Consider the following 17,869-nt stretch of genomic DNA (forward strand, 5'->3'; position numbering starts at 1 on the left):
TAGTTTTGAGGGAAATTTATAGAGATGGCTTCGAAGAGGCTTTGTTTCGTTGCGTTTTTGCAGTAGCTTTTTATGGAGCTTTTAGGTTGGGGGAAATGGTGTCACCCAACTGGGCGGAAAAGGGGGGTTTGGAGTTTGGGGAGGTGTCTTCGTGCAAGGGGGCTCTGGAAATAGTGCTCAGGCAGTCGAAGACGGATCAGTTTGGGACAGGAAAAAGGATCCATTTGGGTCGAGTGCCGGGGGCCAGGTTATGTCCAGTACAGTGTTTCGAGGTGTATAGAAAGTTGAGGACGAATAAGTCGGGCCCGTTGTTTATTCATGCAGATGGGTCCTTTTTGTCAAAATTTCAGTTTAACAGCGTTTTTAAGAAAGTCATGTTGAAGTTGGGTTTAGAGGGCAGGTATTCTTCCCATTCGTTCAGGATTGGAGCTGCAACGGAGGCGGCAAGTAGGGGTTTGGGGTCTGACATGGTAAAAAAGATAGGTAGATGGGACTCAAGACGGTTCAAGCTTTACATTCGGCCAGAGTTAGTTGAGTGATTATTTAAAAAAAAAAAAAAAAATCTATTTTATATAATTAATTACGAGTGGGGGCGGGGGTTTGAAATGGAGAATGATACCTGGTTTTCCATCCTTTTTACAGGTCAGGAGCTACCGTCTCTGGTGTGGCTGCTTGGACACTCATACGTGTACTGGGCAGCGGAGCGTGCCAAGGTCCGACCAAGCGGAAGGCAGTTGGGCTTTAGGAGGGAGGTAGCAATTCTCCGTTGGTTGGGAATTAGGGGCATGAAGTGGGCGTTTTGACAGGAGTGCGGATATCCTGGTATTACATGTGGGGGGCAATGATCTGGGGAGTCGCCCTGCTCGGGAATTAAGGCGGGATATTCAGTATGATTTCCTGCGACTTCGAAAATTGTACCCAAACATGATTATCGTTTGGTCTGAAATTATCCAACGTAAGCAGTGGCGATTTGCCAGATCATTGGTAGGCATTAACAGGGCCAGGGTTAAACTAAATAGGCACATCTCAGCTTTTGTGGCATGGAACGGGGGGGGGGGGGGGTCTGCGTTAGACACATGGAGTTAGAAAAGGGGGTTGGAGAGTATTGGGCAGACGACGGAGTACACTTGAATGATGTGGGCATTGATATTTGGGCAGTAGGGGTACAAGAGGGGATAGAAAGGGCTTTGAGTTTGTTGGGGGCGGCGCAGGCTGAGGTTTAAGCCGTGCTGGCTGTGGCGGGCGGGGGGTCCTTGGAGTCGGTGGAAATTGTGTAGGGGGGGAGTTGGGTGGGCATGGTCCCACCCGTTAAGACTCCCTCCTGTGTAATCAGCATAGTATCTGGTGCGGGGACTTGGCTGGTGGTAGTGGGGCAGTAGACCCTCCTCCGGCTGTAAGTCCCAATTGTGGTAGCGACCTAAGGGCAGCTTGTGGTGCCCCTGAGCCTCTTCGCCGGCTGTGGGGCAGGGTTTATCAGTTTGATTGTGGCAGCACCAGAGTTTGTGGCTCCAAGGACTCCCCCCTCGTTATTTTTGGTAATCATTGTAGAGTTTTGTTAATAAAGGCTGCTGTGGCCAACATTATTCAAATAAAAGGTGTTGTCTTTTTTGGGGAATTGGGGGGACGGGTGCAGAAAGGGGCATTCTGGCCTCCATGGGTCAAGGTTGTGCTGCTGGGATCTATTGTTCTACAGGGTTCTAGGAGCACAGCTTCACAGGTGAGGGATAATTGAGTTGGCTGGGTGTGGAGTTCCTCCTGCCAGCCAATCCCCACGGGTCTGCTCCATATATATACATGAGCCCCTCTGCAAGAGGAAGCTGGTATCCCATCACTCTAGGGTTTGTTGGCCTTGCATATGTGTTGTGTGAACAATGTCTTGTCCAGTGTTTGTGCAGGTGGCCAGACATCAGGTGTGGACAGTCCTGTTCTGTGGTTGTTCTGTCTTGCATGCTAGCCATAGTGTGTTGGTGTGTGAACTGTGTCCTGTGCTGCTGGATCATGTATCATCTGTAGGCTACTGTGGCCCTTAGGTTCCGTGGACCACACTTTCAGCCCAGAGGGGAATAGCCACAGATCACACTTAGAGCCCAGAGGGGAGGAGCCGCGGACCACACTTAGAGCCCAGAGGGGAGGAGCCGCGGACCACACTTAGAGCCCAGAGGGGATAATAAATGACCATTCGTACATCAGAGTCAGATGTTTCTTTATTGAAGCTATTATACATAGATATTATTGAGCAGGAGGGCAAATAAGCATCATCCGTGGATATATGCCGTTCTGCATCTTCGGGGGGATAATCCGAGGTCCGGAGTGCCTCTTCACATGGAGGTCTGGATGTCGTTTACGGACGTCATGATCTGAGAAGAGAAAATCACATCTTATTGTCACAAACACTGAAGAGAAAAGCCGCTAAAAATCCCAAATGCTACAGAGGCCGAACGCATGGAAATTAGCTAAAAATGGTCCTGCTATTAAGGGGTTAAAGCTCTCTGCACATGAGGAGGCGGATTATCCATCCTTCTTGTATCCATCACTTGTAGTGGTGACACAACACCGTATTTCAGCACGTTTTTCCATCCGTAATAGAGATGAGCATCCGGGCCGACCGCAGCTCTCCTGAACTCTGCGCATCGGATCCTTCTGGCCGGGACGCACATCCGTATCATGGATGCAAAATGTGTACGAAATATGGCGGCGCGTCATCAGCCTCAGTATTTATGACCCAGGAAGCATCACCAAAGAGGGAGGAAGGGGGTGCAAATTGTAAGAGGGGGTTCAGAAGCGCTCTGCAGGGAGCGGCATCCTCTACGTGTAGTGTGTACGCCGCTCACATCCGGGACCCCCAGTCATCAGGAAGTCGGGGTCCCGATAGCCATGCAGCATTCCTGTCCGGTGGAGACACAAGACAAGGGGAATTCTGAGTCTTCACTACTCACCCTGGGAGTCACTTGAGAAGTAAAACTGGAAGCAGCGCCGGAAGGAGGAGAGCGCAGAGCGGAGCGGAACCTGCGGAGAAATCACATAATGAAACCTCAGGGCCTCGGGTCCACACAGTCATGGCCACCGTCCTTTCTTAAATCCCTAATTTGCCTCCTTAAAGAAGACCTGTGAGTTCTCCTGATACACAAGAACAGTTCTGGAGCATCTTTTTTTTCTAAACTCTGCATTATACTGTTCTTCTCTTATTCCTCCTGAAAATGTACGACTACATGGACAACTTGGAAGGTGAGTGTGGAGACTTATAAGGCCATCCGTGATCCTCTGGGGAATATATGTAAATAAGGAAAATGGAACAATAGCGCTGCAGTGCCACCTATTGGAAGGCATATTTCCCAGAGCAGCAAGTATGGCCTTACAAGTCTCCTCACACACCCTCTAGATGCTCTCCTTAGGAAGACATGATTCTCCTGACCCAGCTCTAAAGAAGGATGCTCCAGAATTGTTGTTTCATGGGGAATACATGCATGTACTAACACGGACAGGAGAGGGGACTTCTCATCACTAAACTTGTCCTGATACTGAGAAGTTACAGGATGGTTTCTTCCCCCTCCCTCCCCCCATCAACCCCATGGGCTGCAGTGCATTGTGGGGCTCTAGTGGCAGGTGCCTAATAGATCTGAGCCGGTTGTTAGGTGCGTGACGGCTGGGCGGACGATATGTAATGATGACTGGGTGCAGCGAGTGACGGATGTATGAGGCTGCTGAAAGTTTGACTCAGATTTCTGCTCTGTAAAATCCTCCATTTTTTTCACACACCCTTATTATGAGTGGGGTCCCTAATGGTGAGTCGATCAAAGGGGGTCTCGCTGAGACACTGGAATCAGCTGCCACCTGGCAGCATGTTTTAATATTCCTGTAGCGCCTCTGCAGGAAGAGTGAGGTATTACACAGTTCTTATTGAAATCAATGGGCTGTCTTTGTAATTTGCCCTAAAATTCATCCCCTCCCCATCATATTTTCTGCTTGCTGTCAATGAATGGGAAACTTTTATTTAAAAAAACTTAAACTCCATCCTGATCAAGTTGAAGAGGAAGCTCTGACACATTGTAACGGGGTGTTTTGTGGGCTTTCCTGGATGAATTAGGGTGGGGGCTTTAAATTGTCCTATAAAGCTGGGTTCCACAAGGTGTTTTTTATTACTTTTTTTTAGAAACCATGGGCAGTTCTTAACAATGCAAGTATTTAAAAATAACAAACACTTTAATGTTTCTTTTTTGCTGCTGTAAAAAATGCAACAAAAAATGCCAAGTGTGAACGCAGCTTAAGGTTCCATTCACACAAGCAGTTTGGTTGCAATAAAAAAACGCACCAAAAAGTGCATTTGCAAAAATGTGTGCGTTTTTTGCCGCGTTTTACTACAAACATAGTAAAATCACACATGGTTTCACCAATGCACTTTTTGGCGTGGTTTTTATTTCAACCCATCTGTTCCATGTGAATGGAGCCTAATGGGAATACAAATGTAGGAAGGTATGATGAAGGGGGCTCTGCACTTGCCAGAGCTCTGCAGCCCCTTGAGTCTACTGATTGCCAGGGGTGCTGGCAGTCGGAGCCCACTTATTTGATATTGATGACCTAGGTGTTTCGAGCCACTACATTTATTTCTGGTCCCTCCATAATTATCATACATGTCATGTCTTTTATGTGGATGCACTGTGCAAACTGTCTTGTCTTCTGTTATGTGTAATGCAGAGCTGCAGCATACAAGAGGTTAATGTCTGAAAGTGGCTGGGATATGTCTGGGAAAGTAACAAGTCTGTCTAGTCACATGGTGTCGTATAAATATGAGTGATTGAGAGCTAGTTGGGGTCTTTGGTCTTTCATCATCTTCAACGGTAGAGACTGGAGTAGGAGTGTCAGCCACATGGGGGTGAAGTGAAGGAGGCAGAGGAGAGGTACCCTGATGTCCGCAATGCCAGGAGCCACCTCTGAGGAGTGCAAGGAGAAAAGGAGTCCTCAAGAATACTAAGTGAGTGTCAGCGGATTATTTTGTCCCCCTCCGGAGTTATTCAGAGTCCCGGAGTGTGTGTCCAGGAGTGGAGCATCACAGATAATTGAGACTGTGGGCCCGGTTTCAACCTGTGTTCTCCTCCCTGACCGTCTACTGCTAAGCTGTCTTTTCTGCACGTGTAAGTAAGCTGTATTTCTGCAAGCACACAGTAAAGTTCACCGGTTACTGCCCATTTCCAGTGATTGGGTTTTTCCAAGTTTAATCATGTGTGGACTCTCATTATTACTACCGCTGGAGAATTAACGGTGTGAAGGAACAGTGACAACTCATACAGTCCACTGCACTTATTTAGGTAACTGCTGATGCAGCGTTGCCTAGAAGAGGCCTAGTGGTACCGAGGTTGCATGTGTCTCTCTGGGGAGGAGTCTGGTAAAGCCACCGTGACAAGTGCCAGCTCCTCAGTGTGGGCCTCGTGTCTAGGTCGCTGCATAAGGAGAGACCATCAGTCCCAGAGATCCCCACCACCTTCATATCATCTCCTCCTACATTACATACAAGTACATAAGGGTTGTGACTCACGCAGGGTGGGCTCTCCGTTGTTTTGTTCCTCTGTGGTTGTGATTAGGACTGCGGTTGTATATTCAGCTTTAAAGGTAAATACTGTAGGTCGTAGTCTTGAGCTGAACGAGCCTCTTCTTGTGTTGTTCTCGTTGTGTGTGATATCCAGCAGAATGGTAATTGTGTCACTTCCATCATTCACCATCTGAGGCCTCACACTGACTTCAGGGCTGACGTGTACTGCAAGCGCCAGTGACCCACTAATGGAGTTGGAGTATGTGGTGGTTTTACCGTTACTGGCTCTTGAGGAAACCGGCACATCCAGCACAGGCGGTTGGATCAAGGACGGGCAGAGGGGATCAGTGGAGTCGATGCATTTTGTCTGATTCTTCTTGGCTACGACTGTGTACCTGAATGGGTGGGCAGCTGATAGGGTAAGGACATTGGACACGATCTCTGTGTCTCCGATGTGGGTTGATGGGACCGAGAACAAAATGTCCAGAATGGTAACGAGCTGCTGCACTTTATTTGCTCCAACTGCAGAACAAAGAAGAAAAATTGACTTATTTTTTTCAGAAAAATGTTGTGTGTTACACCAACCTTATGCCATTTTTCTGTAGCAGGTTTAACTAATGGCCCCATACAGAATGTGTAGATGGGAAGATCGTGATGTAATGCAGTTAACCAGTGTGACTACATGCAGCTGTGAGAACATGTGATTGGCGTTGGGACAAGCTCCGATCTTACCAGTTTAACCTCTTAGATGCTGTAGTCACTAGGGACCACATTCCAGTACAGAAGTATTGCAGTGTATTATACGAGCCAGCAGGAGGCCGGTGGTAAAAAAACAAAAAGAAATCTGATAATTCGCCTTCCTCCCTCATTAGGTTGTCTTTTCATGGAAAAAATGATAAAAAGTAAAAAAGAAACTGGTATTGCCACATCTCTAACAACCTAAACTATAAAGCCATCATGACGTCTCTCATATATTTAGAGGTCACCACGGTACTGTTGGTGTACTTGTTTTTGACCTTCTGTATCTCATTGATAACCATTTGTCTCACCATTACCAAGCTCCTCTTACCCAGCGCACAGAGTGTGAGGACGATGAGGGTTTTTCTTCCGCAGTCCATCATTCAGCCTCAGTCAGAGTCAATCCGGGGATCAGTGCTGAACTTCTCGGTGGCAGAGAGATATGCTGGGAGAAGAGAAGAGCAAGCAGAGTCCTTACACTTGTATCATGCGGTGGGGGATCAGCGGGGCTTCTCCTAACATGTCACTCTACAAAGTCCACACGTGTTCAGGACACTGGAGGGTTATGATTATCGGGGTGCTTTACTTTTTAGTCTTGGATTACTTTAGACTCCTTAAACTCACCTCAGCTGTTGGATGGTGCTGCACATTCTGGATTAAAAATCCTTTAGGCAGAGCTATCAGTGATTGACAGCTGCTCCTGTATGTACAGTCATACACAGATAGACGTCAATCACTGATAGCTCCACCCATTGGACTGTTCAGCTCAGAATGTGCATAGTAATGTTAGGGGTCTTTAAACAGACAGTTCAGCTAATGCTGTCTGCTTCCCAATTAGTCTGAATCACGAGTACTCGTAGAACAACTCAAATGGATGACCACACGGTATGCGGTTAGCCAAAGAAGTAGTGCGTGTTTATTGAAACATCTCGATATATAAAGTTAATTCATACAGGATTTAATCACAGCGCATATCCAAGGTCGTTTACACAATCTAGTGTTCTCTTCCATTCCAGATCGTGTGTTACTTTTAGTTGGCCACACGGGTGCTTTACGTATTCGGCTACTGTGTCATAGGCCTGCTGTAGGGCCTGTGGGTGATACAGCCCTAATCTTGGCACGGAGCTAAACAAAACTTCATAAGGGGACACACCTGTCTTTCTGTTGGGTGTGGTACGGACTGAATACAGTGCTATGGGCAAGCAATCTGGCCATGGCTTTCTGGATTTTTTTTTTTAACTTCAGCGTACCATTTAGTCTCTCCACCTTGCCTGAACTCTGCGGGTGGTATGGGGTGTGAAACGCTTGTTCCACCCCAAGGGCTGACATTACCTCTTGCATCACTTCACCTGTAAAATGTGTACCTCTGTCACTCTCAATTGTCTCTGGTACCCCAAATCTACATACAAGTTCTGCCACAAGTTTCTTCGCCGTGCATTGTGCGGTGGCCCTGCCCACAGGGTAAGCATCAACCCACCCAGAGAACAGGTCCAGGCACACGAGGACGTACTCATACCTGCCTGATTTGGGAAGTTGAATGTAATCGATCTGCAATCTCTGAAAAGGATACAGTGGTCTGGGTGTGCACTTCCGGGGGGGGGGTGTCTTCACTAGAGATGAACGAGCACCAAAATGCTCGGGTGCTCGTTACTCGAGACAAATTTTTTGCGATGCTCGAGGGTTCGTTTCGAGTAACGAACCCCATTGAAGTCAATGGGCGACTCGAGCATTTTTGTATATCGCCGATGCTCGCTAAGGTTTTCATTGGTGAAAATCGGGGCAATTCAAGAAAGTGATGGGAACGACACAGAAACGGATAGGGCAGGCGAGGGGCTACATCTTGGGCTGCATATGAAGTTCACAGGTCCCACTATTAAGCCACAATAGCAGCAAGAGTGGCCCCCCCCAACAACTTTAACATCTGAAAAGCCCTCATTAGCAAGGCATACCTTAGCTAAGCACCACACTACCTCCAACACAGCACAATCACTGCCTGCATGACTCTCCGCTGCCACTTCTCCTGGGTTACATGCTGCCAAATCCCCCCCCCCCACGACCCAGTGTCCACAGAGCACACCAAACTGTCCCTGCCCAGCCTTCAGCTGCCCTCATGCCACGCCACCCTCATGTCTATTTATAAGTGCGTCTGCCACAGGAAAAGCAGGCACACACTGCAGAGGGTTGGCACGGCTAGGCAGCGACCCTCTTTAAAAGGGGCGGGGCGATAGCCCACAATGCTGTACAGAAGCAATGAGAAATCCAATCCTGTGCCACCTCCATCTGGAGCTGCACACGTGGGCATAGCAATGGGGAACCTATGTGCCACACACTATTCATTCTGTCAAGGTGTCTGCATGCCCCAGTCAGACCGCGGTTTTTTATATATAGTCACAGGCAGGTACAACTCCGCAATGGGAATTCCGTGTGCACCCACAGCATGGGTGGCTCCCTGGAACCCACCGGCGGTACATAAAAATATCCCATTGCATTGCCCATCACAGCTGAGGTAGTAATGTCATGTTTAATGCAGGTGGGCTTCGGCCCACACTGCATGCCCCAGTCAGACTGGGGTTCTTTAGAAGTGGAAACAGATGCATTTACAACTCCCTGTGGACCCACAGCATGGGTGGGTGCCAGGAAGCCACCGGCGGTACATAAATATATCCCATTGCATTGCCCAACACAGCTGAGGTAGTAATGTCATGTTTAATGCAGGTGGGCTTCGGCCCACACTGCATGCCCCAGTCAGACTGGGGTTCTTTAGAAGTGGAAACAGATGCATTTACAACTCCCTGTGGACCCCCAGCATGGGTGGCTCCCTGGAACCCACCGGCGGTACATAAAAATATCCCATTGCAGTGCCCATCACAGCTGATGTAATGTCGTGCTTAATGCAGGTGGGCTTCGGCCCACACTGCATGCCCCAGTCAGACTGGGGTTCTTTAGAAGTGGAAACAGATGCATTTACAACTCCCTGTGGACCCACAGCATGGGTGGCTCCCTGGAACCCACCGGCGGTACATAAAAATATCCCATTGCATTGCCCAACACAGCGGATGTAACGTCAGCTGTAATGCAGGTGGGCTAAAAATTCATTTGATTACACTGTAGGCGAGGGCCCACAAAAATTGCTGTATCAACAGTACTAATGTACATCAGAAAAATTGGCCATGGCCAACCAAGAGGGCAGGTGAAACCCATTAATCGCTTAGGTTAATGTGGCTTAATTGGTAACTAGGCCAGGAGGCAGCCCAGTTAAAATAAAAATTGCTGGAGGTGAAAGTTTCAACGCTTTAATGAGCATTGAAACGTATAAAAATTGTTTAGAAAAATTATATGACTGAGCCTTGTGGGCCTAAGAAAAATTGCCCATTCGGCGTGATTATGTGAGGTTTCAGGAGGAGGAGCAGGAGGAGGAATATTATACACAGATTGATGAAGCGAAAAGGTCCCCGTTTTTGATGGGGATACAGAACGATGCTTCCATCCGCGGGTGCAGCCTACCTATTGCTTAGGTATCGCTGCTGTCCGCTGGTGGAGAAGAGAAGTCTGGGGAAATCCAGGCTTTGTTCATCTTGATGAGTGTTAGACTGTCGGTTGACAGGCGGGTACGCTTATCTGTGATGATTCCCCCAGCCGCACTAAACACCCTCTCTGACAAGACGCTAGCCGCAGGACAAGCAAGCACCTCCAGGGCATACAGCGCAAGTTCAGGCCACGTGTCCAGCTTCGACACCCAGTAGTTGTAGGGGGCAGAGGCGTCACGGAGGACGGTCGTGCGATCAGCTACGTACTCCCTCACCATCCTTTTACAGTGCTCCCGCCGACTCAGCCGTGACTGGGGAGCGGTGACACAGTCTTGCTGGGGAGCCAGAAAGCTGTCAAGGGCCTTAAAGACTGTTGGCCTGCCTGTACTGTACATGCTGCCTGATCTCCGCGCCTCCCCTGCTACCTGGCCCTCGGAACTGCGCCTTCGGCCACTAGCACTGTCGGATGGGAATTTTACCATCAGTTTGTCCGCCAGGGTCCTGTGGTATAGCAACACTCTCAAACCCCTTTCCTCTTCGGGTATGAGAGTGGAAAGGTTCTCCTTATACCGTGGGTCGAGCAGTGTGTACACCCAGTAATCTGTAGTGGCCAGAATGCGTGTAACGCGAGGGTCACGAGAAAGGCATCCTAACATGAAGTCAACATGAAGTACCTGTACGCAACACATGGCTGTCCTCACTAGGAAGATCACTTTCAGAATCCTCCTCCTCCTCCTCCTCCTCCTCCTCCTCAGGCCATACACGCTGAAAGGATGACAGGCCAGCAGGATGTGTACCCTCACCAGTGGGCCAAGCTGTGTCTTCCCCCTCCTCATCATCTTCCTCCTCCTCCTCCTCCTCACCGCGCTGAGATATAGACAGGAGGGTGCTCTGACTATCCAGCGACATACTGTCTTCTCCCGGCTCTGTTTCCGAGTGCAAAGCGTCTGCCTTTATGGTTTGCAGGGAACTTCTCAAGAGGCATAAAAGAGGAATGGTGACGCTAATGATTGCAGCATCGCCGCTCACCACCTGGGTAGACTCCTCAAAGTTTCGAAGGACCTGGCAGATGTCTGCCAACCAGGCCCACTCTTCTGAAAATAATTGAGGAGGCTGACTCCCACTGCGCCGCCCATGTTGGAGTTGGTATTCCACTATAGCTCTACACTGCTCATAGAGCTTGGCCAACATTTGGAGCGTAGAGTTCCACCGTGTGGGCACGTCGCACAGCAGTCGGTGCACTGGCAGATTAAACCGATGTTGCAGGGTGCGCAGGGTGGCAGTGTCCGTGTGGGACTTGCGGAAATGTGCGCAGAGCCGGCGCACCTTTCCGAGCAGGTCTGACAAGCGTGGGTAGCTTTTCAGAAAGCGCTGAACCACCAAATTAAAGACGTGGGCCAGGCATGGCACGTGCGTGAGGCTGCCGAGCTGCAGAGCCGCCACCAGGTTACGGCCGTTGTCACACACGACCATGCCCGGTTTGAGGCTCAGCGGCGCAAGCCAGCGGTCGGTCTGCTCTGTCAGACCCTGCAGCAGTTCGTGGGCCGTGTGCCTCCTATCTCCTAAGCTGAGTAGTTTCAGCACGGCCTGCTGACGCTTGCCCACCGCTGTGCTGCCACGACGCGCGACACCGACTGCTGGCGTCGTGCTGCTGCTGCTGACACATCTTGATTGCGAGACAGAGGTTGCGTTGGAGGAGGAGGAGGAGGGTGCTTTAGTGGAGGAAGCATATACCGCCGCAGATACCACCACCGAGCTAAGGACCGCAATTCTGGGGGTGGGTAGGACGTGAGCGGTCCCAGGCTCTGACTCTGTCCCAGCCTCCACTAAATTCACCCAATGTGCCGTCAGGGAGATATAGTGGCCCTGCCCGCCTGTGCTTGTCCACGTGTCCGTTGTTAAGTGGACCTTGGCAGTAACCGCGTTGGTGAGGGCACGTACAATGTTGCGGGAGACGTAGTCGTGCAGGGCTGGGACGGCACATCGGGAAAAATAGTGGCGACTGGGAACTGAGTATCGCGAGTACCGCCGCCGCCATCATACTTTTGTAGGACTCCGTTTCCACAACCCTATACGGCAGCATCTCCAGGCTGATAAATTTGGCTACGTGCACGTTTAACGCTTGAGCGTGGTGGTGCGTGGCTGCGTACTTGCGCTTGCGCTCAAACACTTGCGCTAGCGACGGCTGGACATTGCGCTGAGAGACATTGGTGGATGGGGCCGAGGACAGCGGAGGTGAGGGTGTGGGTGCAGGCCAGGAGACGGTAGTGCCTGTGTCCTCAGAGCGGGGTTGGATCTCAGTGGCAGGTTGGGGCACAGGGGGAGAGGCAGCGGTGCAAACCGGAGGCGGTAAACGGCCTTCGTCCCACCTTGTGGGGTGCTTGGCCATTATATGTCTGCGCATGCTGGTGGTGGTGAGGCTGGTGGTGGTGGCTCCCCGGCTGATCTTGGCGCGACAAAGGTTGCACACCACTGTTCGTCGGTCGTCTGCACTCTCAGTGAAAAACTGCCAGACCTTTGAGCACCTCGGTCTCTGCAGGGTGGCATGGCGCGAGGGGGCGCTTTGGGAAACAGTTGGTGGATTATTCGGTCTGGCCCTGCCTCTACCCCTGGACACCGCACTGCCTCTTGCAACCTGCCCTGCTGCTGCCCTTGCCTCCCCCTCTGAAGACCTGTCCTCAGTAGGCGTAGCAAACCAGGTGGGGTCAGTCACCTCATCGTCCTGCTGCTCTTCCTCAGAATCCTCTGTGCGCTCCTCCCTCGGACTTACTGCCCTTACTACTACCTCACTGATAGACAACTGTGTCTCATCGTCATCGGCCTCCTCACCCACTGAAAGGTCTTGAGACAGTTGCCGGAAGTCCCCAGCCTCATCCCCCGGACCCCGGGAACTTTCCAATGGTTGGGCATCAGTGACGATAAACTCCTCTGGTGGGAGAGGAACCACTGCTGCCCAATCTGAGCAGGGGCCCGAGAACAGTTCCTGGGAGTCTGCCCGCTCCTCAGAATGTCTCATTTTCATGGAGTGAGGAGGCTGGGAGGAAGGAGGACCAGCAGCCAGAGGATTCTGAGTTGCAGCAGTTGACGGCGCAGAACTCAGGGTGGACGATAGGTTGCTGGAAGCACTTTCTGCCATCCACGACAGGACCTGCTCACACTGCTCATTTTCTAATAAAGGTCTACCGCGTGGACCCATTAAATGTGCTATGAATGTGGGGACGCCAGAAACTTGCCTCTCTCCTAATCCCGCAGCAGTCGGCTGCGATACACCTGGATCAGGAGCTCGGCCTGTGCCCACACCCGGACTAGGGCCTCCGCGTCCTCGGCCGCGCCCACGTCCTCTAGGCCTACCCTTACCCCTCAGCATGCTGTATTACCAGGAATGCAGAAACACAACACTGTAATTAAATGTGCCGCTTATTGGCCTGTGGTTGGAGGCTGAGTTCGCTTACGGAACGACAGGAAATAATTTGGCGCAAGCCTGCTGTAACACTTAGCTGCCTGCGTATTTATTTTGAGAAAAAGTACCCCCAGCAGACACGGACCCAGAACACTGAGCAGAGTGACAGGCAGGCCAAATAGATTTTTTTAAAATCTTTTTTTCAAAAGGACCACTGCGTATATTCAATCTAATATGTCTTCTGGCCCTGCCTACACAATTCTGTCCCTGGACTGTGTGACGGAACTGTAGTGTTGCACTGTTATTAAGTGCAACAGAGCGGTGATTTCAGAGCCAGGAAATAATTTGGCGCAAGCCTGCTGTAACACTTAGCTGCCTGCGTATTTATTTTGAGAAATAGTACCCCCAGCAGACACGGACCCAGAACACTGAGCAGAGTGACAGGCAGGCCAAATAGATTTTTTTTAAATCTTTTTTTCAAAAGGACCACTGCGTATATTTAATCTATATATATGTCTTCTGGCCCTGCCTACACAATTCTATCCCTGGAGTATTACTGCAGGGCGCAATGCTCTGCACGGCCGATATAGCAAAAAAAAAAAAAAGTGCAACACTGCTAACAGCAGCCTCCACAGTACTGCACACGGTTAGATGTGGCCCTAAGAAGGACCATTGGGGTTCTTGAAGCCTACACTAACTCCTAACACTCTCCCTACAGCAGCTCCAGCACGATAGCACTTTCCCTCAGCTAAGTCACAACGCATCTGAGGCGAGCCGCGGGAGGGGCCGATTTTTATACTCGGGTGACACCTGATCTCCCCAGCCACTCACTGCAGGTGGGTGGTATAGGGCTTGAACGTCGCAGGGGGAAGTTGTAATGCCTTCCCTGTCTTTCAATTGGCCAGAAAAGCGCGCTAACGTCTCAGAGAGGAAAGTGAAAGTAACTCGAACATCGCGCGGTACTCGTTACGAGTAACGAGCATCTCGAACACGCTAATACTCGAACGAGTATCAAGCTCGGACGAGTACGTTCGCTCATCTCTAGTCTTCACCTCTTGACCTGGATTGTGCAGGGTGCACACTTCACATGCCTTCACATATGCCTTCGCCAACCTGTCGAACCCTGGAGCATACCATACCTTGTCTACCACCGAAACCATAGCATTCCTGGAGGCATGCACCTTACCATGAGCTAGGACGGTGAGGTGGGGGTAGGCAGCCGCTGGCAACATACTCTGTCTCCCATTTTCCATACATCATCTACGTACCTAGCTCCTGCCTTGATCCACTGCTCCACTTCATCCTGTGTGACGCCAAATCCCACATCAACAAGAGTGGTGGGACCAGAATCTAACTTACAGTACACAGGGCTTTGGGGGTCTTGCGTCCTGTTCAGAAGAGCTGCAGCCTTGGCTGCCCTGTCCACTCTATTATTCCCCTTGCTCTCTGGTGACTGCCCCTGCGTGTGTGCTTTAACCTTTATTATGGCCACCTGTTCTGGCAACATGATGGCTTGCATTTTTCTACCTACTGATACACCATTCTTAATGGGCTTGCCTTGTGCCGTGAGGAAGCTCCTGGACCGCCAGATGGGTCCATAATCATGTGTGATGCCGAACGCGTTCCTAGAATCAGTGTAGATGTTGGCAGTGGTACCCTTTGCAATCGTACAGGCCTCAGTTAGAGCACGGAGCTCAGCCTCCTGCGCTGACATGTGTGGCGGCAGTGGTTTTTGTATCAGTTTCTCATTCAGTGTGACTACCGCAAATCCTGTTACAAACTTTCCCTTGTCATTTAGGTATCTGGATCCGTCCACAAACAGCTCAAACTGGGGGTTCTGCAGGAGCTTGTCTGTGACATGCGCAAACCCAGCCGTTTCCTGGGCCATGAGGGCCACACAGTCATGCTGGTGTTCGGCGTCAAATGCCTCCTGCTTGTCAGTCAGGGAGTTGTAAAACAACTGGTCCCCTGTACTTACTCCCCCATTTGAATCTACGTCACCTAATGGAAGTAAGTTGGCTGGATTCAAGGTGGTGCACCTTTGGAATGAGATGTTCGAGGAGGAATGCACTGCTAGTTCCATTTTTATCTGTCTTGCAAGAGACAGATGACGACGGCTTACCTGAGTCAGGATACCATGTATGTCATGTGAGGTATAGACCACCATGGTGTGATCTAGTACAACGTCAGAACTTTTGTCCAGTAGTGCCTGGACTGCTAGAACCGCTCGGACGCATGATGCAGACCTTCTAGCCACAGCGTCCAAATGGGCACTGTAGTATGCTACAGGGCGCTTTTTGTCACCATGCATTGGTGTCAGTACAGAGGTGGCATGTCCCGCCATCTCAGTTACGTACAGCTGGAAGGGTTTGTCATAGTCTGGCAGCCCCAGTGCGGGTGCACTGGTTATCTGTACTTTCAGCTGATGGAAGGCTGACTCGGCCTGCGGGGTCAGGGCAAATGGCCGTGAACCCAAACAGTCATACAGAGGCTGCATGGTCATGGAGGCAGAGCGTATCCATGGCCGACAGTATGAGACCAGTCCCAAGAAGGTACGCAACTGAGCATGGGAGGTGGGAAGTTGCATGTCACTTACCACCATCGTGCGTTCCGGCGTCAGGTGTTTAGTACCTGGACCTAGGCAGTGGCCCAGGAACACTACGTGGGATCTGCAGAACTGAAGTTTGTCTTTGCTGGCTTTGCAGCCACTCTGATGGAGGAAACACAAAAGGCTTAGTGATGCATTGAGGCAACTATTTGGGTCAGGAGCATACAAAAGTAAGTCATCAACATATTGCAAGAGGGCGGTGCCCTCGGGAATTGGCCAGGCGTCTAGTACCAGCTTCATGCATCTGGTGAACTGGTTTTGGGCTATTCTGTGCCCCTTGTGGCAGCACTGTCCAACAGTACTGCTTTCCTCTGAAAATAAATGCAAACAAATACTGACATTCTGGCTGGCCCTTTATACCCTTTTTCTTAACGGGGAACAAAAGGGGTATTGGCTGGGGAGACGCATTCCTTGAGGGCTTTAAGTTGACATAAAGAAGAGACGGTGTCTGCAATTGCATCTTCCTAGGCATGTGCCAGGGGTACTGACGGACCATGGGGGCTTTTTCCCTTTCTTTTAGGTAAACCATTACCGGTGGGACTGACAGTCTGCCGAGGTCTGTCTTACTGGTAGCCCAAAGGCTCGAAGGAACGACACTAAGAGCTTGTTCCTCTGCGTGCGTGAGGGTGACGACAGGGAGAGGTGTTGCTAAGTCTGCTGCCATCCGACAGAAGGTCGGGTGACTTTCAGACCCGGGGTGTATACGAGCCTCACCAGACAGGTGAAGTTCGATACAACATCCCAAGGGTCCCATCACTTCGGTTCCCAATATGCTTTCAGGAGAACGCTGAGGCTCAGATAGCGCCAGTGATAGAAGGTGGCTTATTCATCTTAATACTTTCAAATCCTTTACGAGAAAGGAGAGCTGCAACAAAAGTTTGGGGGGTTCTCACAGTGAGAACGAGCCCCAACAGAAAGAAGACAAAGGGTTTTGTAAAAAACAACGTGCCGCTTTGATTTCTTTCTTATCGGATTTTTCAATCGATTTGGGTTATTTCTTCTTTACTTTTCACGAGCGCAGACGTTGTTTTTTACAAAACCCTTTGTCTTCAATATGCTTTCAGGACCTTCCAGCACAAGGAGGCGCGTTAGGCATCGTGACCCTTTAAACATTACCTCTAGCGGTTCAGTTTCTGCCAGCTGAATTGGCACTCCTGAAACCCCTTGCACCGTTTGCATATCTGTGGAAACAGGGATATTAAGATCTCGTATTACCCGTGAACTGAGACAGGATTTTGTAGCCCCAGTGTCTATAAGGAAAGGCACTTCCCCACCTCCTATGGAGACAGGCTCAAAGATCTGAATGCCTCTGTCTTCTGCTTCCAATAGGGACACTGGGCCGGGATTGCCGAAACTTCATTGGGATGGATTCGGGCGACGCGGCGCGTCGTTGCCGCTGGGAGTGGCGTCCTGATCCATCTCCTAGTCACCGGGTCTCTTGGGACAACGGCAATTCTTGGCCAGGTGGCCTGCCTTGCCGCAATTATAACACTTGCGTGTTTCTTCTACAGAACATTCTCTCAGAGACAGTACAATACTAACAGCATTTAGCAGTGATATAGACGCCCAACCAATCACAGAACTGACATTTACCCAAAAAGCAAAAATATACCTTAAAATTCCTATATGTTTTCTATTTTTAAAACCGTATAATTCACGTAATTCATGACAAATTTCTTATTTCATTAACGCTTGGCATCCTTCTTTCTATGACCCTGAATTTTATCTCTCTATGAAACAGAACAATAGCTAAGATATTAGAAAGCAGCCAGAACATTCAGACTTTAAACAACATTAATCATTAGTAATTACAAGAGGTATAATTTCTCTGAGGATATGAAACACAGACTGAACAAAGTTGTTTTAGTTCAACGGCAGGGAATAGTTAAACACATAGAAAAGAAAACATGCTAGAACAGCGCAACATTTTCCGCATTTTTAACCCTTGTATTCTTAAAAGCTCCCACAGATATAACTTTCTTACACTTGTATGAAGGAGACTAAAACGTACAACAAAGATTAGATTACATAACATCAAGACATACAAGACAAACAATAATGGTTATTTGTCA

At 49.8% G+C, this 17,869-nt stretch overlaps 1 protein-coding gene across 1 annotated transcript; it reads right to left on the reverse strand.

Annotated features, from left to right (window-relative positions):
• Nucleotides 1-2,193: 2,193 nt before the first annotated feature.
• Nucleotides 2,194-15,902, reverse strand: LOC136579788 (uncharacterized). Its single transcript, XM_066579849.1, has 5 exons — nucleotides 15,786-15,902; nucleotides 6,594-6,707; nucleotides 5,531-6,046; nucleotides 2,937-3,006; nucleotides 2,194-2,357 (listed from the first exon to the last, which is right to left on the reverse strand). Exons 2-4 carry the CDS (start codon nucleotides 6,643-6,645, stop codon nucleotides 2,945-2,947), a joined length of 630 nt encoding a protein of 209 aa, XP_066435946.1. The 5' UTR covers nucleotides 6,646-6,707; nucleotides 15,786-15,902; the 3' UTR covers nucleotides 2,194-2,357; nucleotides 2,937-2,944.
• Nucleotides 15,903-17,869: the final 1,967 nt, after the last annotated feature.

Source organism: Eleutherodactylus coqui, chromosome 10 (assembly GCF_035609145.1).
Source record: "Eleutherodactylus coqui strain aEleCoq1 chromosome 10, aEleCoq1.hap1, whole genome shotgun sequence".
Taxonomy (NCBI): Eukaryota; Metazoa; Chordata; class Amphibia; order Anura; family Eleutherodactylidae; genus Eleutherodactylus; species Eleutherodactylus coqui.

What these genes read in the sequence shown, in the direction of transcription:
- LOC136579788 (XM_066579849.1), bottom strand. Translation starts at nt 6,645, where the DNA reads ATGATGGACTGCGGAAGAAAAACCCTCATCGTCCTCACACTCTGTGCG. An exon ending in CCTCACACTCTGTGCGCTGG is followed by an intron (nt 6,047 to 6,593) that starts GTAAGAGGAGCT and finishes TTTGTTCTGCAG; the next exon opens with TTGGAGCAAATAAAGTGCAG. An exon ending in CAACGGAGAGCCCACCCTGC is followed by an intron (nt 3,007 to 5,530) that starts GTGAGTCACAAC and finishes ATTTCTCCGCAG; the next exon opens with GTTCCGCTCCGCTCTGCGCT.